At 40.9% G+C, this 24,868-nt stretch overlaps 1 protein-coding gene across 4 annotated transcripts in view; it reads left to right on the forward strand.

Annotated features, from left to right (window-relative positions):
- Positions 1-24,868, forward strand: part of stard13b (StAR-related lipid transfer (START) domain containing 13b) — a 450,686-nt gene that overhangs the window by 396,106 nt on the left and 29,712 nt on the right. For all 4 annotated transcript variants that reach the window (XM_048598023.1, XM_048598026.1, XM_048598024.1 and 1 more), the window contains 3 exons: positions 4,190-4,261; positions 9,834-9,915; positions 18,124-18,187. In XM_048598023.1, coding sequence (XP_048453980.1) covers positions 4,190-4,261; positions 9,834-9,915; positions 18,124-18,187 — 218 coding nt within the window. The remainder of the gene's footprint in view (positions 1-4,189; positions 4,262-9,833; positions 9,916-18,123; positions 18,188-24,868) is intronic.

A 24,868-nucleotide genomic window follows, 5' to 3' on the forward strand; every position in this document is an offset into this window, starting at 1 on the left:
TTATTGTTTTAGTAGTCTAGTATCCTTTCTGGCAGACATTGCTTCACAACCTTAGAAAAAGTATGTGTGGATGAGCATTTGAAATGTCACAACATTCAAGGCTAGGGACCAAGTGCTGGAAAGTAGTATGTGTAGATAGGTTGGTGTAGATTCGATAGGCTGAAAGGCCTCTTCTGTGATGTATGACTGATTTATGAAATGTTATATAGCGGGTAATACCAATGAGGCTATAGTTGGGACTATCAAATAAATTAGAGTGGATTATCCTAGTTGTGTCCATTCCTTCAGAATGACATGTAAATGTGAGCCTCTTCTAGCACTGTCAGACTTCACAATTATACATCTGGGAACAGGAGTTAAATGAAGTTGAGATTCTTTACCATGGACAACTGCACTGACACCATTATAAACTTCTTCTTTCTATCATCCCTGACACTGCTGCAAAATATTGGCGATTCCCTCTGCATGCCCTTCTAACTGGCTGCAACTTGAAAATTTTCCACAGAGAGACACCACTTTATCGTCCATTGCTAGCCTGCCAGCCAGATATTGAATGAGTTTATTTTTAGAAGACATATGTCTCCAACGCTGTGTGTGGTTGATATGGTACCATGCCAAGGATTTCATTCATTGGATTCTATCATCTTCATCCGTCATTTTGTTGTGATTGCTCCTCATGGCAAATTTTTATTGTTGGAGTGCAACTGAATTAAATCATTATCCACATTACCACTGGTAGATAGGGTTGATTTATTATTTTTCCGAATAATGATGCCAGTTCTATTTTGATTGTGATGTGTTTTTTAAAAAATCATTCTGTTTCACATTCTGATTAAAGCACTGTTTGAAAGTCTCATGGGATGTGTATTTGTGTTCCTTGATCTAAAATGTCCTAATCACCAGCTTTTTAAATATGTTATTCTGAAGAAATAGGAAATACAAAGATCATCTTCCAATTCTTTGTTTATTTTAAAAGATGTATATATAAAAGCTTTCAAAATACCATGAGATGCTTACTTGGAGAGAAATTACTGAAAGATATGTAATGGTATGCTTAGATGATTTTTTTTAGGAGTGCTGAACAGATTTGCTTTCGATAGTGATTTTTTTTTTAGTGTTGGACTGTTATGTTAATGTAAGCAGTACATTTTTTCAGATTGTTGAAATCCAGGAATAGCTGTTTCCGAATATCTACCGTGTTAGCAGTAATTGAAAGTCTTTCAGTACTGTGGTGCTTGACATTTCATTTTCCCCCTTTAGGGTACAAGCAAGATTAATTAAAATGTGTGAAGCTAGACACTGCTTATGAGGTCATCTGTAAGCTATTGTATGCACCTGGTGCCTAAAACAGACAGTCTTTTTGATTCAAAAGATCAGTATAGATGAGAAAGGTCATGCACCCCACTGAATATAAAGTACAGTCTGCCTAATTTATTATCTAATTCCAACCTGATTGACACCAGAATTATTATTGCTGTAACTATACAGGTCACCCTTTGTGAAGAAGTGCTTATCCTTTAACCAAGGATTTTACTTTCAAAAAGGCAAATTCAGGAAGATGATAATGCTCCTTTTTAGAAGAGAATGCAGTTGCCAACTTTTGATTTAATGGATCTGATCGCTTAGCATTGTTTATCAGCCTTGCCCATCACATCTATCAATCTACAGATCTGATCACATTGCAAGAGTATTCTATTGGTGTCATAATAGAATGGTATTAAAGTACATTTAAAAACGGGCTCTTGTGGCACAGTAATAGCGTGTCTACCTCTGGGTCAATCCCAGACGTCAAGCCCCACCTGTCCCAGTCATGTGTTATAACATGCATGGATAGGTCTCACCAGTGCCTGTATTGACACACAACCTCCTTACTTTTTTGTATTCAAAATCCCCAATGCTAAATAGTATTCTTTTGGCTGTCCTAATTACTTTCTGTACCTGCATACTAACCCTTTGTGATTCTTCCATGGAGACACCTAGACCTTGCTGCATCTGAGTTCTGCAATCTCTCACCATGGAAACACTGAGATACTATGCTGCTTGTGTGGCCTTCTTTCCAAAATAGACACTTCATTTTTGCACATCATACTCAATTTGCAAACCTTTGCCGAATCACTTAAGCGATCAATATTTTTTGTGATCTCCTTGTGTCCCCTTCACAACTTGCATTCTTATCTACCTTTTATGTCATCAAATTTGGCAGTCCTCAGCAACTCTTCAAATATGCTGGGATTTGGGGGAGGGGGTAAAATTCACCCCCAGACGTCAGGCTGACTTGCTGCAAATTCCAGCTCCTGGGTTAGGATCAGATCACAAAAAATGGGCAAGTGGCAGTGAAGGGTATAATTGCAATAGCATCAAGATAACCTTTTCCCTGATCAGAAAACAACAGATTCTAACACCGAAACGGCATATGACTTTTGAAAACTAAGATTGTCCTACATTTCATGTCCTAGTCATTTATAACCAGCAGATGGTAAAACATTATCAGAAGATTGACTGACAGTGCTTTCTTCCAGACGGATTAATTAGCTGCTGAAACAGTGCCCGCCACATAAACTACTATTGATCTTTATGCTGTGTGATTTCATTGTTATGAACAACACCAGCACTGATACACATTTCAATTTTGCACACCCTCTAAACAGAATGGACCATTTAAAAATGCTTGAATTCATGATACTGTCTATCTGGTTATCAGTGCCGTGACCATTTTCTCTTTATCTACAGCCTTGCACAGTATTGTAGAACTTGTTGCTAAGATAGTAGGAACTGCCGATGCTGTAGAATCTGAGACGACAAGGTGTAGAGCTGGATGAACACAGCAGGCCAAGCAGCATCAGAGGAGTAGGAAAGCTGATGTTTCGGGTCTAGACCCTTCTTGGGAAATGGGGGAGGGGAAGGGGAAAGGGATTCTGAAATAAATAGGGAGAGAGGGGGAGGCGGATAGAAGATGGATAAAGGAGAGGAGATGGGCAGGTCAAGAAGGTGGGGTTGGAGCCAGTAAAGTTGAGTGTAGGTGGGGAGTTAGGGAGGAGATAGGTCGGTCCAGGGAGAATGGACAGGTCAAGGAGGCAGGATGAGGCTAGTAGGTAGGAGATGGGGGTGGAGCTTGAGGTGGGAGGAGTAGATAGGTGGGAGGACAAGTTAGGGAGGCGGGTGCGAGCTGGGCTAGTTTTGGGATGTGGTCGGGGGAGGGGAGATTGTGAAGTCCACATTGATACCATTGGGCTGCAGGGTTCCCAAGCGAAATATGAGGTGCTGTTCCTGCAACCTTCAGGTGGCATCGTTGTGGCACTGCAGGAGGCCCAGGATGGACATGTCATCCAAGGAGTGGGAGGGGGAGTTGAAATGGTTCACGACAGGGAGGTGCAGTTGTTTGTTGCGAACCGAGTGTAGGTGTTCCGCAAAGCGGTCCCCAAGCCTCCGCTTCGTTTCCCCGATGTAGAGGAGGCCACATCTTGAACAGAGGATACAGTATACCACATTAGCAGATGTGCAGGTGAACATCGGTTTGATGTGGAAGGTCTTCTTAGGGCCTGGGATGGGGGTGAGGGGGGAGGTGTAGGGGCAGGTGTAGCACTTCCTGCAGTTGCAGGGAAAAGTGCCGGGTGTGGGGGGGCTGGTGGGGAGTGTGGAGCGAACAAGGGAGTCGGGGAGAGAGTGGTCCCTCCAGAAAGCAGATAAGGGTGGGGAGGGAAAAATGTCTTTGGTATTGGGGTCGGATTGCAGATGGCGGAAGTGTCGGAGGATGATGCGTTGGATCCGGAGGTTGGTGGGATGGTACGTGAGGATAGACCCGAAACGTCAGCTTTCCTGCTCCTCTGATGCTGATTGTAGAACTTGTGTTGGTTTGCAAGGTAGCTGAGATGTAAAATGAAGAGGAAATTGAAAAGAAAAAGTATACCTTCTATCCATCGTTACTACTTCTTTCAGAAACCTAATTGTACATTTTGAGTTAATGTCCTTCTCATCCAAATAGACCAAAACCATCGATGAGTTCTTGACATGAAATTTGGCATTTCAATCACATTGTTCAGATTCAGTGAAAGAACATTATTTGTGAGAGCTACCTTGTTTAACTGCCAGTGGAGTCTGATATATATTGCTTTTGAGGAAGATGCAATTAAACATAGAACTCTGTCTGAATGTTAAGCCGGTTTTAATATGCCTTTCTTTTTTTCCCCAGAGTTTGAAGCCAAGGAAGCATGTGACTGGTTGAGAGCTGCTGGATTCCCTCAGTATGCGCAATTGTATGAAGGTAGGTTTGGAGATAGTAATGACTCCCTGTAAAGGTGGATAAATGCACATGCTTTGGTGTCACAGGTGCATTTTCCTGACGATGGTCAGAGGTGGAATCTTATAGTCCTAGAGAAGATGAAGTTGGGAATGGCATTTAATTAGCCACAAAGAAAACAAACTCAATCTCTGACAGGATCTTGCCCCCACCCAAATTAACTGTGGGTAGGAATGTTTGACTTACTATCCCTCCTTGTGGCTAATTGTGAACTTAACACTTAAGGACTTCAATCACTTAAGGGTCTCGAGCTTGTCACTGCTGGGACTAACCTGGCTGCCAGTGCGCCTGCCCAAAAATGTCTTTCTTGGATTAACAAGTGCAGGGTATTTGTTGGCTTGTGGAGGTCGGGAGTATGGATTGAGTTTAGAGTTACATTTGGCCTGAGTCCTTGGTCTTTTGGTTTGCAATCTCGGCAGCCGCCATAGCCTTCTATGTGACACTGTTGAGCATAGGATCAGCTTACCTATGGCTAGCCAGCAGCTGTTGTTGGGCTGGGACCTCTGCCACAGGGACCTGATACCTGGATCCAGACATATGCCCACCACTGTCGTCCTCAAGTGCCTAATGGGCAGATGATGTGGCAGCCCCCTCTCCTAAGAGTCATCATAGGTGCATTGACATGTTTTCAAATAGCACGCATGACACTGACTAAATTCTCAAGATTCTGCCCAAGAAACCCAGCTCTTGTTTAAGTCCTCTTCCTGGACTCATGCACTTTTTAATGTGAAGAACAAATTTCCTATTGAAGCAAATTATTTAAGGGGTATTAAAACAAATCATCTGGAAAGGGTCACTTATAAGAAAAAGAATACTGATTTCCCCAATGGCAGAATGCAGAAATGTACTATAGGATGCAAGAGGATCAAAAAAATCCAGGGTTGCACTCTCTCTTCTGTACTAACTTTGTTGATCTCCGCTAGTGCGGCAATAGATCTCAATATGCCAAGGGCAGGCAGAAGAAAGATTACGCTGTTGTTCCTGATAACTATCCAGAACCAGTTGCTGGGAAATACCTATGTGAATGGCAGCAGAAGATCAGCACCCAGAAACGCATTCTCTTAAAACCAGTGCTTTTGTAGATGTCCTGCCAGTGCTTGCCATCTCCCATGCAAGTCATTTAAATACAACTGCTTACATGCTTTTCTAATTGCATCGTGAACATGAGGTAAAGTGCCTCAGTTTGCTAGATTGCGAATACTGGCAGTGCTGAGTCACAATCAGGCTTGGTTTGACATTTTCTATCAGCGACCTGGTTGTAGAGGTGTTGATATCAACAATCTGAACTTTCAAAGCAGCCACTTGAGTGAAGGCTGTTAGCAACTGTGGAAATTTAAGTTTGACTTATTGTGTTCGGGTCACTTGGGAATAGGGGAAGGAACAAAGTTGTGTGGGGAATCATCAGGATCATGCACCGTTACAAGTTCAGGCATTAAAAATGTGTTTTCAGATGCATGTACAGTGGAGCACTGTCTTCATGCTTATAGTGAAATGACATGTATGGTGTCGGTGATGAGCAATGAAGGCAGAATCAAAAATACCTCTGAAAATTTTAACAATGGGAACTTTATTTTGATAGCATTTTTAGTGGAAAACATAGCCTATCCTTAGAATCCTAGAATCCCTACAGTTTAGAAACGAGTCATTTGGCCCATCGAGTCCACACAGACTCTCTGAAGGGCATCTCACCCAGACCCACTATCCCTGTAACCTGCATTTCCCATATGCAGGCCCACCTAGCCTGCATATCCTTGAACACCAATGGCAATTTAGCATGGCCCATCCACCTAACCTGCATATCTGTGGACTGTGGGAGAAAACCAGAGGAAGCCCACACAGACACTGGGAGAATGTGCAAACTCCACACAAACGGCTACCTGAGGCTGGAATCAAACCCGGGTCCCTGGCACTGAGGCAGCAATGCTAACCACTGTGCCACAATACCGCTTCCTGTAGAAACTTGGAAATTTCAAAGGCAATTAACTTTATGCATGTCCTGGAAGTGCCAAGAGCTCACTGCCTGTGGTTTTTAACTTGCGTATTTTTAGCGTAGGAGTAGGATAGGACCCCATCCTAATTCTCAAATCCTCCTTTCGTATACATGCCTGGCATTAATGATGTCATCAGGACCCAACAGGCCAGTTTGGAGAAGCTACTGTGACTTTCCCTATAAACCTACAGGAGATACAACTGTATCAGCCTCCATCAGTAAGTTTATTGCTTTCCTTTGTAGGGCAAGGATGAGCAGCACTGAGGTTGCTCAAGACACTTTTGGGCATTTACCAACACAGACACCCTCTGCCTTAAATTCCTTAAGACATTCCAAGAACCTCCTGCCCCATATTTATGTGCATCACATCAACGTGCACATCAGCAAGAATCTATCGACTGCTCAGTTTTCCAATGGAGGGCTACTATCCCCGCAGTAAGTGGATTAGTAGCGTGTTAATGAATTAAAGTGATCCAGACCACATTTTAGTTTAACTTTTTAACTGTAGATCTCTATCGCAATCTGAAACAATAACCCATATTTTCTCTTTACAGACCACTGCCTGACCTGTTAATATATTTCTGTAATTCTCTGAACTGATATAAGGGGAGTTCCGTCTGAAATTTCTAGGTGGTTGCAGCACAATTGATCTTAACTGGGATTTTATGAAATCTGCTTCTGCTGTTACTAAGCAATCCTCTCAAGATGACAATTACTTGCTTCAGGATATCACTCCAATTTTTTTTAGGTTGTGTGCACAGCACATAATCAATGTTTCTTGAATTCTCTGAGAACTGTTTTTCTCAAGTTTACTGTGATTCACAAACATTTCAAAAGAAAACATTTCTCAGGCTGTTACAGAGATAGTAGGAACTGCCGATGCTGGAGAATCTGAGATAACAAGGTGTAGAGCTGGATGAACACAGCATACCAAGCAGTGTCAGAGGAGCAGGAAAGCTGATGTTTTGGGTCGAGACCCTCCCCCATTTCTGAAGAAGGGTCTCGACCCGAAACGTTGGCTTTCCTGCTCCTCTCATGCTGCTTGGCCTGCTGTGTTCATCCAGCTCTACATCTTGTTAACTCATTTCTCAGGCTGGTTTTCTTAATTGATTTTTCTGTGTCAGAGATGGGTTTAATGTCAGACAACTGCTGTTTTCTTGTTGTGACTGCACTTTATCTTAAGACTGTCATAACTATATTTCGGGACCTCAATGTAGAGTTTGCAATCTACAAACGTAAGTGATTTAAACTATGGTATAATGCTGTGAATTTTCTTAAATATGCAGCTCTAATTCTGTAAACAAATATATTGTTTTATATTGCACTATTATTTCAGGGTATGAGAAGGTCAATATACTTCACTATCAAGCAATATAACGTGCTTTGAGATTACCTCTGCAGCTTCTCTGAGGCAATGGATATCATAGACTGGTGAAAGATCATAAATAAAAACATTAAATGCTAGAAATACTCATACACCAGGGGTGCAGACCCCCTACCAATTGCAGTCCCAAAGATTTATTCCCCATTACAAATACCAACCCATTACCTCCACTGCCCCTAGAAGCTTTGGGGTACCTAACAAAAGAAGCTCATGAGACAGAAAGTAGAACTGTCTAAGATCCAAGGCAGATTTTATTTCCCATTCTCCACACCACCCCAACTCAGTTATTTTTCTTTCTTTACCTATTTACATTCTTGGTATCTCATATTTTTCAGTTCTCAAATTTCTCTCATTACATGTCCATTCATCTCACAATGTTTATTACCTCTGTCATTCGGTAATCTTTCATCCTCCAGCTAATTACTTTAAACTCGTGCAGTATGTGTTTGCATTGCATGAGCCAGCTTCCAGTCTTTGCACTGCGAAATCTGACTTCCATTCTGACAACGTCTTGTGGATCAACAAGACTTGATAGCATGATAAACACCAGTATAAAAGCAATGAGTTCAGTCCTACCTGCTCCAGATGTATGTTCCAAGATCTCTGAGCAGCTTGGTTAGAAAATACCAAAAAGCAACAGATCTGTCAGTGCTCAGTACAACCAGCCCAGCAATTAGTAATTCCTAACAAAATCTGTTGTTAAATCACCAAATAAGCTGTTATAATCTACATCAATAGTAATAGAGTAAAAACACCATTCGCTGATGATATATAATATATGTTTATACATGTTACTTGTTTTATTATATGGTTGCATTATTTTGGTTTTGACCTTCTATAATTTGGCGTAACTACTTATTCTGTAACACACTGCTCTTTCAGAAGATCAGGAAAGTCCAACCACGTGTGGACATAATTAGTTTCACTCCTTACTGGTCTGTACACTTGATCAATTATGGATGCATCGGGGCCAGTTTTGCCCCCTTTCCTACTGACTAGTTTACCCTAGTCAAATCTTATGAATCTACTTGTAAAGAAGTGTAAATGCCAATCAAAATTTAGGCTTCCTAGATTGGGGTTTGTTGCCGCTAATCCACTTGCTTATTTCAACATACGTTCTAGAATAACAAATTGAATCTGTTTGGCTAAAAAGAATATCATCTATGAAGCAAAATGTCATATCTATGTGAATTGTCAGACTTGACTGATTATGTGAAGGCTGACTACCTAAAGATGCTGATCATCAATCCTTTACCCTTACATTTTAGTTTAATAACATACATACATACATACATTGTCAATTTTCCTTCTGCAGGCCCACTTTAAGACTTAAAATCCTATATTTCCTGTTTGGAATACACATCATTCTCATTTACCAAACGTTGAACTGTTTAACCAACACCAGTGACTTGGCTGTTGGAGCAGTATTCTGTTCAGTGTTATCTTAAGTTGATCATTTTGCTGATGAATTGAATCTTTGGCAGTGGAATATGTTAAAGGAAATACTATAGAGAAGCGTAATTAAAAACAAGATTGTCAGAATTTGAGGGCTATTATTGTGGGAATGTCCCAATTTATGCTGTTGTAGAAAAATTCTGCAGCTGAGTATGTTTGTCTCTGAAAATCAGAACTCCAGCTACATGATGAGAAATTTTGACACATCTGTTTAAGTAAATTAAATATTTGCTGTAATTGCTGACTTTATAGTCTAACCGATGAAGAATTCCTTTAATGATGTGAGCTTCATTCTCTCAGAACAAGAGTTTGACAAAGTTGTATTTTCCAATCAAATAAGGCAATGATTATGATGTCAGCCACACAGCAAATATATTCTGTAATTTTCTGTTGGAAAATGACACCAAAGCTTGAAATTAAGTGTCCTTTTTAAGAGAATACTCCTGGTTTGTTGCTGTTCTGAAAAAGAAACGCAAAATCTTGTTAATAAACTTGCTTATTTCCAAGTGAAAATATAAAAAAGTATAATTTTGCTGTGAAACACATCTTTGCTCTTGTCAAATGCTGATAGACCTGCAGGGTATTTCAGATAATTTCTGTATTTACGTAAAGAACATATTGTTTATTATCTTTGAAAGCTTTGTTTTGCTTATTCATCATAATATAGTACGATATATAATTTTTAAAAAATCTTAAATGTATTGCAGATTCCCAATTTCCAATTGACATTGCATCTGTAAAGAAAGATCATGATTTTCTTGACAAAGATTTCATGGAACCACTTTGTAGGTAAGGAAGAAAAACACCGATTTACTCACTGCTGAATTATAATATTACATATTTCTTAATTTGAATCAAATGACACTTCTGTACTTGGAACGTTAGATGCTATTATGTGAACGTGCATTATAGCCTTCAAGCAGTTCCTGAAGGATTAGTCACATTGGAGTCTTTTATCTATGAATTCATATTATGCATATGTTACATCACAAATAACTGATATTCCCTCAGAGTAGGGAATATCCTTTGTTCATGCTAATATGTATGCTGTGACTACATTTCCATCAAAAAAATCAGTATTCTACTTTCTAAAAGAGCTGAAATATTAATGAAATGAAATGAAACACATTTTGCAACTTCCTATTCCCGTCAAAATCATGACAGTCTTGCTTGACCTATATATGGAAAATGTTAATGGATCTCAAGAGATGAATGTAACTAAATACACCGTCTTGTTTTTAAAGGCGAGAGTTTGCAAAAGGTCTTTTAATGTTTTTAACCTCCTGAAATTTACCACCTTTGTCACTGGGATTAATTATATGCTCAACATCAATAAGAGTTTATTTCTCTGACTGCAGAGTGATTAGTTGAGATATAGTTGGAAACAGCAGCTTTGAGTGAATTAAAAGCCTAAATGCAGGAACATAGCTGGAGTGCTTGTTGAGAAGCTCTGAAACCAAACAAACCTCTGGCTATTTATTGTGTTGAGTGGGAAAGCTTTTTCAAGGAAGTGCAGTGGGTATCAAGCTGCTCATTAAATTTCTATCACTGTAGCAGCAAACCTGAATAAAGCAAATTGGTTATTATCCATCAATGATACTGAGGCTGCAAAAAGCATCACATTCTCGGTCTCTTTAAGACAAATGCTTTTGAAGACTGATTTATCACGGTTATAGAAGTCAATTTGTCTTCCACGCTCTGAAGACCTCAGCGTGTGATTTCTCCCTCTCCTGTATATTACAGATCATGAACTTAGTACCCTGGAGAAATACGAGATGATAATTAGCCTGAAATCACAATCTTCCCACATATGATTTCAAACGTTAGAGCTAATGTAATTGCTTTTGCAGCTGCTGTTGCCAGGACAACTAGGGTAATGCAATAAACAGAGCCTTACTGGCATTAGTTTATGAATAAAAGAAATGCAAAGTGTCTTGAGATGATTATAAAAGACTCTGCAGTTTTGCACTTCCTCTGAGTACATGATCACAGAATCCGGTCATCGAGGAAAAAGGAATATTACAATATTACAAGGAATTAAAGCTAAAAATACAAATAAGTTTAAAATAGAATTTTTGCTTTAGTCCTTTTTTTTCCCAGCCTTTGCTTTTCAGCTGCTCTTGCCAGTTGGGTGTGACGTCCTGTCAGCCTTGCAGGAGATTGCTATAAATATCTGTTCCTTTGCTAATGCAGCAACATGCAGAGAGTTGAAGTAAGTCAGCTTTTCATTAGTGGATTATGGCAAGCAGGTTGGCCGTGGACTGTGCTTTAACAGGGCTGTCAGAGCCATGAATTATTTTATTTTAATACAACAGTATAAATTTGACATTAGAATCTTCTGTTTTTAAATAATAAATTGATGCTGGAAATCTGAAATACAAACTCAAAATGCTCAACAGTTCAAGCAACATCCATGGAGAGAAACAGTTAATATTTCTGGTCATGATCTCTCATCAGAACATAACAATAGAGAATGCAGCCATTCTTGGCAGTTTTTCCTAGGTAGACAAAAATATGACTGATCTTTTATTGTCCACTCTACTTTCCCATCATACTCCTTGATTGCAGGCCTCAAAATACATGGGAGTGGCAGACAAAATCGCCCCAAAAGGCCAAAAGTCAGGGGGATGGATTGTGAACATTCGGGTAAATATTATCCCTGTACATGGGAAGGTCCAGTCACATGCTATTATTCCCCCTCCGTTACTGCTGATTTTCTCATCTGTTGCTGGTAGGTTGACAACCACCCTGTGATTGAAGGAGTGAATGGGATGGTCACTGGCTGCAATGAATGTGTGGCTGGGATTATTGTGAGCCGAGCAGGGCCTTGAGAGGCAAGGGGATTATTGTGAGCAAAGTCCAAGGGCCGTCATCTCTTGCCTGGGGCTATGAGGGTTAAGAACGTAGAACAGTACAGCACAGTACAGGCCCTTCAGCCCACCATGCTGTGCCGACCTATTATCCTACTAAGATCAAACTACCCTGCATACCCTACATTTTACTATCCACCATGTGCCTATCCAAGAGTCGCTTAAAAGCCTCTAAAGTATCTGACCCCACTACCATTGCCAGCAGCGCATTCCACATGTCCATTACTGTCTGTGTAAAGAAACTTCCTCTGACATCTCGCCTATACCTTCCTCCAATCACCTTTTAAAATTGTGCCCCCTCATAATAGTCATTTCCACCCTGGGAAAAAGTCTCTGGCTATCCCCTCTATCGATGCCTCTCATCATCTTGTACACCTCTATCAAGTCACCTCTCATCCTTCTTTGCTCCAATGAAAAAAGCCCTAGCTCCCTCAACCTTTCCTCATAAGACCTGCCCTCCAGTCCAGGCAGCATTCTGGTAAATCTCCTCTGCACCCTCTCTAAAGCTTCCACATCCTTCCTATAATGAGGCTACCAGAACTGAACACACTATTCCAAATGTGGTCTAACCAGAGTTTTATAGAGCTGCAGCATAACCTTGCAGCTCTTAAACTCAATTCCCCTGCCAATGAAAACCAACACGCCATATGCCTTCTTTACAACCCTATCAACTTGGATAGCAACTTTGAGGGATCTATGGACATGGACCCCAAGATCCCTCTGTTCCTCCACGCTGCTGAGAATCCTGCCATTAACTCTGTATTCAGTAGTCAAATTTGACCCTCTAAAATGAATCACTTCACACTTTTCTGGGTTGAATTCCATCTGCCACTTCTTTGCCCAGCTCTGCATCCTGTCAATGCCCTGTTGCAACCTACAACAGCCCTCCACGCTATCCACAACTCCACCAACCTTCGTGTCATCGGCAAACTTACTAACCCACCCTTCCACTTCCTCATCCAAGTCATTTATAAAGATCACAAAAAGCAGAGGTCCCAGAACAGGGAGTTTAGAAGGAGAGAAAAGAGAAGGATTGAAAAGAGGTGGGCAAGGAGAAGGAGAGCCCTATTGTCCATACCATTTATATTTTCCCTTCTTTTTCTTTTCCTCCTTGTCTGCTTCTTCCACCCTTCTTGTTTGTCCCAACTTCTCTTAATCATTTTGTTCAAAGCTACTTTTGGTCTTCTCAGTCAGAAATTTAGTGAGTTACCCTTGGGTTTCTGGTTTGATTCTTTGTCATTTGTGTCTGAAGATCCTGGTTTACCCATTGCCATATCTGTACAGTGTTCCTATATCACTTCATTAATGTACCCGATTTATCCTAGCAAAAAGCAGAACAGCACAATCAACGTGCTGCAGTGTCTGGTTACTTCACCTGTAGGTCTGTTCCTTGGTTCAGATCCCTGAATTAGCCCACTGGCTTCCTGTCAGATGTGTTGACCTCCCTATCTAAAGGTGGTAAAGTAATTTATGTACCCATCTGATGTCGATGTTCGATCCTGTGCTTGTTGTCAAGCTCCAGGGATCCAGCCAACTATACCAATTGTTGTGAAAAGATCACACTCGAATTTGCAGGATTCAAGCAACTAAAGATTTTTTTGAGCATATGCAAAACAGAGCTAAGTTGCCTGGGTGCTATGCTTTGCTTTGCAAAGTTTGCAGTACTCCATTACAGTGCTGAAGCTGCTGCTGTTCCATAGTGCAGTCTTACAATTTCACAATTCATGAGTCATCACATTGATGGATCTGTTTAACATTCTTTGCATCGAGCAAACACACAACCTACTATTACCTTGCTCTATTATCCCCCTTCAGATAATGTGTCAGTTGTTAAACTTAAATCAGGGATTGGGATTGGGATCAGTTAAGCTTTAAACTGTCTAATTTAATACATTCCAGCTTTGAGCATGTGTGATGGAAATGCATTAACTCACTTCAGTCTGCAGAATGTGTGTTTATGGTGATTTTTTTTTTGTGTGGGGCAGGGTGTGTCAATTGTTTTGGAAAAAGCATTTGCTGTTAACTCCTATCTGCTGTCTTGTGCCAATTTGTAGTGTCGAAGAAATTAACATTTTCCTTGTCTGTTGCAACTTAAGGTTTAATGGAGTTGTGATGATTATTTCCTGAAAATTGCAGAAATAGAAGAATTCACAAGACAAAAACAAATTGTTGGTGAAACTCAGCAGGTCTGACAGCATCTGTGGACAGAAAGTAGAGTTAATGTTCTTATTCTGAAGATGGGCCACTGGACTCAAAACGTTAACTCTGCTTTCTATCCCCAAATGCTGCCAGTTTCTCCAGCAATTTGTTTGTTTTGGAATTCCTGCTTCTGGAGTTCTTTGGGTTTTTTTTTAATAAAAAAAGAATTCATCATGTTTGTGAGTTTAGATGTCAATTCAAATGTAGAAGGTATTGATATTAACTGATTGCATCACCTAATAATAAGGGAGTTTGTCAGAATGAAAAAGGAGCTCCTGAAAATCAAAAATTGGTGCCTCAAAATAAGAAACTAGTCCACAGGTAATCTCAAGAACAGCCCTGAGTTGGGGCGATGTCAGGTAATGGGGATGGGGAGGGGTTACTGTAGTCGGTCCCTTTTTAAATGGCCACCTCCTCCCTCCCTCCCCTCCCCCCTGATACCATGAGCCTTGATTCTAGACTCTTCAGCCATGGACACCAATGTCTCAGCATTTGCCCTGCTAAGCCATCTGAAAATTTTGTTTGAGAGACAACTTCTTACTCTTCTAACCTCTGGAGGGTATAGGGACACTATTTGATCTCTCTTCTTACAACACCAAGGCAAGTACATCTTCCTTAGGTAAGGAGACAAAACCTGTCCTCCAAATGTGATATCACTAATGCCAAAGAAAATTGTAGAAAGACTTCAATACTATTTCACTCCAACGCTCTTACATTAAGGATACCATATCATTAGCCTTTTTAAATTGCTTTCTGTATCTCTGTATTAAACATGATTTGTGCACAAGGGCGCACAATTCCTCTGTATCTCTTTCTTTTCAAAGAAATTTTTTGCTTTTCCAGTCTTCCTGCTCATGTAGATAATTTCACATTTCCTCACATCATACTCTACCTATTTGTCCGCTGAACTTGTTTATATCTCTTTACAAACCTTTTTGAGACTCCACACATCTTACTTTCCCACTTACGTTTACTGTTAACATAAAATTGAATGTATTGTACTCAGTCACCTCTAAGCCGTTGCTACACATTGTAAAGCAAGCACTGATCGTCGTGGCACCTCCCTTCAAAATGGTTCATTTGTTATTTTTGGTCCATTAATCAATCCTCAATCTACACTGCTATATCATCATCCTAATGGTCTGAATATTTGCAATTACTCCTGGTATCTCAAGGTTTCTAAATAATGTGCAGGTTTTGTGTTCTGCTGGCTTAGCTGACCAAATATAAACTGGAGCACTGGCATAAAGTTAGCCAATTCATCTGGCAAATGGGAAGTGAGGAGGAGTAAAGGTGGTTGTGACTGGGATTTGTTAAACCTTGTATTCTGTTGATGTATTTTGTTACAGACTGGTAGATGAAAATGAATGGTAAAGCTTGTTGAACAAATCACTTCCACCCTAGGACTTGGGTTTAAATGCCAGCTCAAACTGATGGGCTAAAAGTTTTATCTTCCTGCAGGTTATAAGAATCCCATGACAAATGAGTACAAAACCTCCGATATCCTATGCTTTTGTACCCTCCATTCTCAACTATTCCATTGGTCCAAAAATGGAAATTGCTGGAAACATTCAGTAGGCCTGGCAGCATCTGTGGAGAGAAATCAAAGTTGACATTTGTAGTCCAGTGACCCTTCTTCCTAACTGATAATTAGCAAAAGGTGGTATACAGCTCTGAAACAGGACTTTTTGAGAAATTGGTATTTGTGTACCAATGAGGTAATTTCTTAGTCATCCAGCAAACCATGTTGGAAACAGTCAGTATGCATCTTTCACAAGCTAACTTTAGGAATCGTCACAATCAGAAGGTTTGTGGTTAGTTGTTTTTGAGTGATTTGGGCCCCAGATTTTCTTTTTGACTGACTGGTTTGGTTTGGTTGTGAAGTATCCTTTCTGTAAGAGTTGGTTGTGCTTGCTGAACACGTGAATGTTCACGGGATTCTAAATCATGAGGAAAAGCAGAAGCAGCACCTGCTGTGTCCCCAAGAAAAGGGCGAAGGAGGAAAGTGAGAAGGGACAGAACATTGTATCTAAAATTCAGAGAAATACAACGTATAAGGTTGTGCATTTCAACAGGGTGATGACCATTGAATATCATTAAAGTTGAGATGGATGTGTCTCCCTGGGAATCAAGGGATATTGGGAGTGGGCAAAAAGATGGAGTTGAAGTTGGAGATCTGCTGTGGCCATAACACATGGCTTTAAAGGTTTGTGGTTTGCCTGGAGTACTCCTGTCTCTATTTTGTATGCTCACCTCGTGTATCGGTGCCATCAATTGGAGCCCAACACCAGCACAGGTATGGTCACAGTGGATCTCCTTTTTCCTCCACCAAGGACAACAACTCTTCCTGCTGTCGTTTGCTCAATGTTGAAGCTTTTGCTCTCTAGGAGCAAGTGATGTATATCTGTTTTGTGATGGTCATGACATATTACTCCATATCGTCCCTGATTCATTGAGACTATTAAGTTGTTGGGAAGCTGCTCAAAAGGGAAGGGTATTCCCTCACCAACTGGCTTATGGCCAATGCAATCAGCTGTACAACAACAAAGTTTAAGTGAGTAAACCATTGGCCTGCTGAAACACACAGATATTATCCTCTGGACTGCTTGAGTTAAATTGTTTGCTCTGCTAAGAGAAAACCTCAAGATTCATAACTGATTGTTGTGTGCACCACAACCTTAAAATGCAAGGGTTTCAGGGTAGGAGGGAGAGAATTGCTTAGGAGCTTCCTGAAGAGTCAGATGAAAAAGAAGATGGAAAAAGGAGTGAGAAACCAGAGGTTGGTAGAAGACTGAAACCGCTCCACAGCTTCAGTATTATCCTCGTGCTTTGCATCTGAGTATCATTATAGAGTTAGACATAAATGCTGATATGGAAGCAGAGTATTGCAGATACTAGAAATTTTAAACAAAAGCAGAAAATGCTAGAAAAACTTAGCAGGCAACATCTGTGGACTGAGAAACGGAGTTAACGTTTCAAGACCAAAGATTCTTCTCTGATCTGAAATTTTTCTATCAGTTTGAGTGATGATGTAATTTTAAAATTGGGTTCATTGTGGCAGTGCCAATGGGGTTCAATGGTGAGTATGTTATTTATTCAATATTGACATATTACGTTCTGCCATAAGAGGAAAATACGCATCCATTTTGCTCAAACCTATCCAAATTCCAATTAATTATATTAGACACATTTCGTACGCAACTTTAAATGACCTGTGGGCATTTCTCAATAGGTGTGGTTACAAGAAGCCACAATGAACTCAGTAACCAGTTTATAGTGGGCATGAGATTGAAATTATATTGGGTGTTAAGAGTACTGTGATCATATCAGTGTATATGAGAAACCTGAAAAGGCAATTAAGTTTGTCCCTTGTACTGTGTCACATGGAATGAAACACCATTGTCACTCTGTAAACATCCAGTAAATTGAGTGAGAGATAGTAGGAACTGCAGATGCTGGAGAATCCGAGACAACAAGGTGCAGAGCTGGATGAACACAGCAGGCCGAGCAGAAAGGCTGACGTTTCGGGCCTAGACCCTTGTGGGCTGACCTAGGTAGGCAGATGACATTTAGCAGCTCTGCTTGCAATAAAGATACCAGCTGATTTTTATTTGTTGAAGCGATTGGCTAGAAAACCACACCCGTGTCTGTAATTGAATGAATCTGAACAAAGTGCCAAATGAGTTGATTTGCCAATAGATCTGCTGTATGAGCTCTAGCAACCTAAAGCCTAAAATGTTAGTGTCCAACTGAGGATTTTGCTTAAACTAGTTGTTTTACTCTTTTTATTTTGAAAAGAGAAAAGGATCATCTTTCTGTTAAAATATTCTAGGTAATTAATTGTTATTTAAGTAGATTAGATTGTTAATAGCTGAAGATGATTACTAGTGAAACCTAAGTGATATGTTGGGTTTTGATTTACTTCCAGGCGACTAAACACTCTGAATAAGTGCACCTCTATGAAAATAGATGTCAACCTTCCCAAGAAAAAAGTAAGGATGTACCTTTGATTAGTCTTCTACTTGCATTTATAGCTTCTGGCAATGTTTGGTACCTTTCAAACCGTGTCTAATCTTCATGTATGATGTGCGTAACAGAGTGTTAGAATTGGCTCACGGGGTTAATTAATAATGTCGGTGGCTGTTTTGTAACAATTAGTAAGATGCATTTAGAATTGTTACACGAACGCATTTTTTTTTCTCCAGTTTGAAATAAACTGCAGCTATAGTTTTCACAGCTGCTATGCTGCTCCACATCTTAGAGGAGAACAAGGTAAAACAGCCATAAGTCCTTGGCAGTTCGAGAGAGTCTATTTTTTTTTTGAAAGCTGCCTCATTGTGGAGGTGGGAAAAGCAAATTGGTGATGCTGGATATCTGAAACAAACCAAAATTGCTGAAGAACTTGGATCTGGCAACTTCTGGGGAGAGAAAACAGTTAATTTTCAGGTCCAGTGATCCTCCTCTAGAACAGAAATAATGACCAATACTTGGATTTCGATTTATAAAGCGCTAAAGTAAACTTCTGTATTTTTTTTCTGTGTAGATCCTGGGTTGCACTTAAGCTCACTTTTAAAAAGTTTGGAAACTGCTGTTATAATAAATGGACATTGAGGAAGGCTGTGTCTCATGGACCAGTGTGATAGAAGAACTGGGTGATTAAATTGCCTTTTAATAGCTTTTTATCTTTTAAGAGCTTAAAAAGCAAGTTGTGTGAAGTTAAATTCTCTGCCTATGGAGGCAGAATTCCATCAGTAGCAAGATAAAGAGGTTAGTGCGCAAAATTAAAGCACAAGGGATGGGGCTAGTATATTCTTAGAATCGCAAATTGGTTGACAAACAAGAAACAGAGTGGGAGTAAATGTTTTTTCTTTCCCTCCCCAAGTATCAGGTAGCGACTAGTGGGTAACTGCAAGAATCAGTGCTTGGTTTTCAGATATTGACAATATATATAAATAACCTGCCGGCTCTTTTGGAGTGGTGGTGTCTCTACCTCTGGGCCAGGAGGCCTGGGCTCAGGTCACACCTGCTCCAGAGGTGTGTAATAACACTTCTGAACACGTTGGTTAGAAAACATCTATGAGCTAGATGAGGGAATCAAATGTGACATCTCCAAGTTTGCTGACACAAAATTGGATCGGACTGAGAGTTGAGGAGGATGCGAGGAAAATTCAGATGATTTTGACATTTTCAGTGAGTTCCAGTCCTATGTGGCTAAATGTGAAGCTCTAGACTTCAGTGTGAAAATCAGAAAGGAAGAGTATTATTTAAATTGTAATATATTGAGAATTGTGAATGTACAAAGGGTTCTGGGTGCCCTTGTGCACCGGACAATGAAAGTAGGTAGGAAGACAAATGGTATATTGGCCTTCATTGCAAGAGGATTTGAGCTCAGAAGTGGAGATGCCTTTACTGCAGTTGTACAGGACCTTGGTGGGACTAAACCTGGAATACTGAGTATACTTTTGACCTCCTGACCCAAGTAAAGATATACTTGCCGTGGAGGGAGTGCAGTGCACTAGGTTGATACACGGGTTGGTAGGACTGTCCACGGAGGACAGTTTTTGGGCTGACTGGGCCTGGGTAAAGAAGGTGAATGGCAAGCTTGCTTCAGTCAGGCATTGAGTATAAAAGTTGGTAAGTCGTATTGCAGCTGTATAAACGTTTAGTTAAGCCACATTTCGTATGCTGTGTGTAGTTCTGGTTGCCACAATACAGGAAGGATGTAGAGGCTTTGGAGAGAGTGCAAAGGAGGTTTACTTGAATGTTACCTGAATTGGAGTGTATTACTTATAACAAGAGGTTGGAAAAACTTGGAGTGATTTTGCTAGAGCGTTGGAAGCTGAGGAACAACCTTATAGAAGTATATAAAATTGTGAGGGATATGAATAGGATGGATATTTAGAGTCTGCTTAGGATGCAAATGTCACATACTAGGCGGTATAGGTTTAAGGTAAGAGCAGGAAGATGTTTAAGGAAATTTACTTACACGGACAATGGTAGATGCCTGGAGCTTGCTGCCAAGGGAGATGGTAGAAGTAGATGTGATAGCAACGTTTAAGAGGCACACGAACAGGCAGGAAATAGAGAGAAATGGATCATGTGCAAGCAAGGAGGATTGGTCAAGAATGGCATCGTGGCCGGTAGAGACACGGTGGGCCAAAGGGCTTGTTCCTGAGCTGTACTCTTGTATGTTCTATATGTATTCATCAGAGTTTAGAAGGATGAAAGGGGATCTGATTGAGTCTGTTAAAATTTTGTGTTTCAATGCAGGGAGGATATTTTCCCTGACTGGGGGAGTCCACAATCAGGAGAGACAGTTTTCAGGATATGGGGTAGACCGTTTAGGACTGACATGAAGTAATTTTTCCCCATTCGAATAAAGTTAACCTGTGGAAATTGCTACCACAGAAGGCTATGGTTAACACTGCTGCCTCCCAGCACCAGGGATTCTAGTTCAATTCCAGCCTTGGGTGACTGTCTGTGTGGAGTTTGTACATTCTCCCCGTGTCTGTGTGGGTTTCCTCCGTGTGCTCCAGTTTCCTCCCACAGTCCAAAGATGTACAGGCTAGGTGAATTAGCCATGGGGAATTCAGGGTTACAGGGATAGTGTAGAGGGGGGTGGGTCTAGGTGGGATGCTGTTCGGAGGGGCGGTGTGGACTCCAGGGCTGAATGGCCTGCTTCCACGATGTAGGAGTTCAATGAAGTCAAGAAAGAGATTAAGTTTTATTTCTAAAAGGTATCAAGGGGGCATGGGGAGAAAGCAGGAATGTGACATTGAGATAGAGGATCAGCCATGATCAAAATACATGGCAGAGCAGACTCGAAGGGCCAAATAGTCCACTACTCCTAATTTCTATGTTTCCATTCAAAGGCTTATCCTCATCATTTCCTCCATTTCGAGCACCATTGCCAATGCTAAACATATCTTTTCCTCCTGGCAGGGGATGAAATCCTTAAGGATCATTTCCTCTGAGACATCTGATCCACTCTATTTCACCCTCTTCACCTCTCCCCTTTTCTAAAACCAATATCCCATGCAGCTGCAGGGGGTCTAACACCTGCACTTTTACACCCTGCCTCCTCACGGTCAAATATCTCCTATTCCTTCCAGGAGAAGGACAGCGATTTAACTATACTACTTTCAGTTTTGTCATTTACTATATATGTCAATATACAAATGGTGAGGGCATACTACCTGTTCTTGTCTGCTGGGTACCATCCTCCCAGTTGTGCCAATCAGTATTGGCATATAGGGCAAGTAACTTCAATTGGGAACATTCCAGACTTTCCTGTATAAAATGTGCCTCAACATGCACAATGAGGGATGCTGGTGGAGCTTAGAGTGAGCCCTGTTGATCCTCAAAGTAGAGCGTAGGTAATGATATAGTGGGGCAATGCTAAGGGCAAGCAGTTAGAAAGCCCACCTCAGTTATCTGGAACAAAAACAGAAATTGCAAGAAAGGTTCAGCAGGTCTGGCAGGATGTATGAAGAGAAATCGGAGTTAATATTTCGGGTCTAGTGACCCTTGGACCCCTGGGTTCTCTTCACAGATGCTGCCAGACCTGCTAAGCTTTTCCAGCAACTTTGTTTTTGTTCTTGATTTACAGCATCTGCAGTTCTTTTGATTTTTATTTCTGTTTTTGATTCTGATTTACAGCAACCACAGCTCTTTCAGTTTTTATTCAGTTAGCTGGAAGTTAGTTGCTGTAGTGTTAAAAGGTTTCATGCCTTCTAGCTCCCACCCCACCGAAATCCCCCTTTCCATTTGTATGTAACATGCCAATGTAATGTCACCTCATACCTTCAAAGCATCATGGTGCTTTTTCGAATGCATGGGATATGGGATTTGCTGGCTGGCCAGCATTTCTTGCCCATCCCTAGTTGCCTTTGAGAAGGTGGTGGTGAGCTGTTGCCTTGAACCACTGCAATCTAAATGCTGTAAGTTGGCCCACAATGTTCTTTGGGAGGGAATTCCAGAATTTTGACCCAGTGACAGAAATGAAACGGTAATATATTTCCAAGTCAAAATGGTGAGTGGCTTGGAGGAAAATTTCAGGTGGTGGTTATTGTCCCCGTGTATCTTCAGATCATAGATCCTTGCAATGTGGAAACCGGCCATTTGGCCTATCGAGTCTACACCGACCCTGGAAACAGCATCCCACCCAGACCCACTCCCTTAGCCTATCCCCATAACCCTGCATTTCCCAAGGCTAATCCACCTAACCTACACATCCCTGGATACCATGGGACAATTTAGCATGGCCAATTCATCTACACATCTTTGGACTGTGGGAGGAAACCCATGTAGAGTGCAAACTCCACACACAGTTGCCCGAGGATGGAATCGAACCCGGTGCTGTGAGGCACCAGTGCTAATCACAGCCACCATGCCGCCCTGCTGCTCTTTGCTCTAGGTGGAAGTGGTCTTGGGTTTGGAAGCTGCTGTCTAAGGATCTTTGAATTTCTGCAGTGCATCTTGTAGATAGTAGCAGCAGTGTGTACTGAGTATTAGTGGTGGAAGGAGTAAATCCTTGTAGATGTGCTGCCAGTCAAGTGGGCTGCTTTCAGCTGTATGGTGCCAAGCTTCTTGACTGTTGTTGGAGCTGCACCCATCCAGACAAATGGGGAGTATTCCAAATCACTCCTGACTTGTGCCTTGTAGATGGTGGACAGAATTTGGGGAGTTACTTGTCGCAGTATTCCTAGCCTCTGACCTACTCTTGTAACCACTGTTTATGTGATGAGTCCAGTTAAGATTTTGGTCAATGGTAACCACCAAGGATGTCAATAATGGGGGATTCAGTGATGGTAATGCAACTGCATTTCAAGGGATTGTGATTAGATTGTCTCTCTTATTGGAAATGCAGTTCAGTATTAACTGATATATCTGCAAGTTGAGGAGTTTAAACTCAGAATTGATAAACTGGTTTGAGCTTCATTTTGAAGTACAGTTCATCTACATCACTACCAGTTTTTAACATTCCTAGATTCTTTTCCCTAACTTGACCTGAGGATGTCTGGACTGCAGCTACAATGAATAGCTGAGAATATTTCTGGGAACGGGAATATTTCTGAATAGTAATAGGGCATTGTCCCCAGTCACCACTGTTATTCTATTTATATAATCCTGGTCTAATAATTTGAATTGTCATAAGATTGCATTCCCTGAAATTTATTCATAATGATGCATCAGGAAGGGAAAGATACGTGGGCACTTTGGTCCAGGATGTTCTACACATTGGATGAGGTACTTGGAACTTGACCCGTGTTCAGGCACAGGAAGGTATGACTACAGTTGAGGCAGGTTATGGGGATCTCAAAGGGAGCACTGAAGAAGACTGTCAGAACCCGTTGCAATTGTCCAACAGGCTCGAGGATCTTGTGTATGAGGCTTGGCTGGGAGCCCAGTCATTAAAATAAAACAAATTATTTCAAAAGGACTGTTGACAACCAGGTTGTTTCGACAATTGAAGTGAACTGTTGACTTTGTTTGAATATCTTTAATGGATAGGATATGTTTTCTGTGATCTCTTTAGTCAAAATAAACATTGAGACATTGACAACATTGAGGTGTAAAATGTTGGAAACCTGTTTTAATAACTTGACTTGTCTCATACTTTATAATGTAGGAACAGCAGTTTTATTTCCAAAAGAATTCTTATAAATGGATTCTTTTTCTCCCAGCATTTCCACACTTGCCATTGTTATTGTATAGCTCACTGGCAATATTGGTTATAGTTCATGTTGCATATTGGGTGAATGAGCATAGAAGGGGCCTGAATTGGCATTCACTTTGTACATACAGTGTGAGGGACCAAAGTGGCGGGGGGTGGTGGGGGGAGTTGTTTGGAGGGGCTTGAGCTGGCATGGAATGATATGCATAAGATCTTTTCAATTTACCTGTGAAAAGTTGCCAAATCCAGACTACAGCTCATGACTCCTCTGAGGGACTATGGGCCACAAATCCTGGAGAAGATGGCCCTGCTCCAAAAAAATGTTGGGTTGGGTGGAGGTGCTATGTGATGCTTACCTCGGCAATTTAGCAGCCAGGTGTGAGTGCAAATTCATGAAATTTAAGGTTGGGGGTTTAGTTTGGAAATGCTGGAATCGGAACTCGCCAGCCGTTTTTAATAACTCTAGGGTCATTCAGACTTGTCAAAAATCCAGCTCATGGCTCTGCAGGGAAAGAAATAAAATTAAAAATTGTATCAATGGATTTAAATGGAGTTTCTAGCAAGCCTGCCGCTCATTCACCAGTGCAGTCATTGTTACTCTGACAATGAAATGTCTGTACCCAACTGCCTTCAATCCTTCACTTTGGGAATTTTGCTTTTATTTAGTGCATAACAAATTTGTACTTTCATCTGCCTGCTAATTCTCAGCTAAACAAAAAAGATAATGGGCCTTAAAAGAGGGTTTGGCAATGCAATCTTTGTTATTTCCAGTTGTAAAAATGTAGTTCTCCAAGATGACGTGGTAAGTCCTAGCAATCTGCACTTCCCTCAATTTGGAAAGGCATTCACCTGTTTATCTTGTGAATAATGGGGCATCACAGCAGCAACTTACAAGGATGTAGCACTTTTGAAATAGAGAGGAGCCCCAAAACACTCCACAGGAGCATTGTCAGACAAAATTTGATGCTGAGCATGATTAGGAAATACTGGGGCAGGT

This window comes from Rhincodon typus, chromosome 6, assembly GCF_021869965.1.
Source record: "Rhincodon typus isolate 14 chromosome 6, sRhiTyp1.1, whole genome shotgun sequence".
Taxonomy (NCBI): Eukaryota; Metazoa; Chordata; class Chondrichthyes; order Orectolobiformes; family Rhincodontidae; genus Rhincodon; species Rhincodon typus.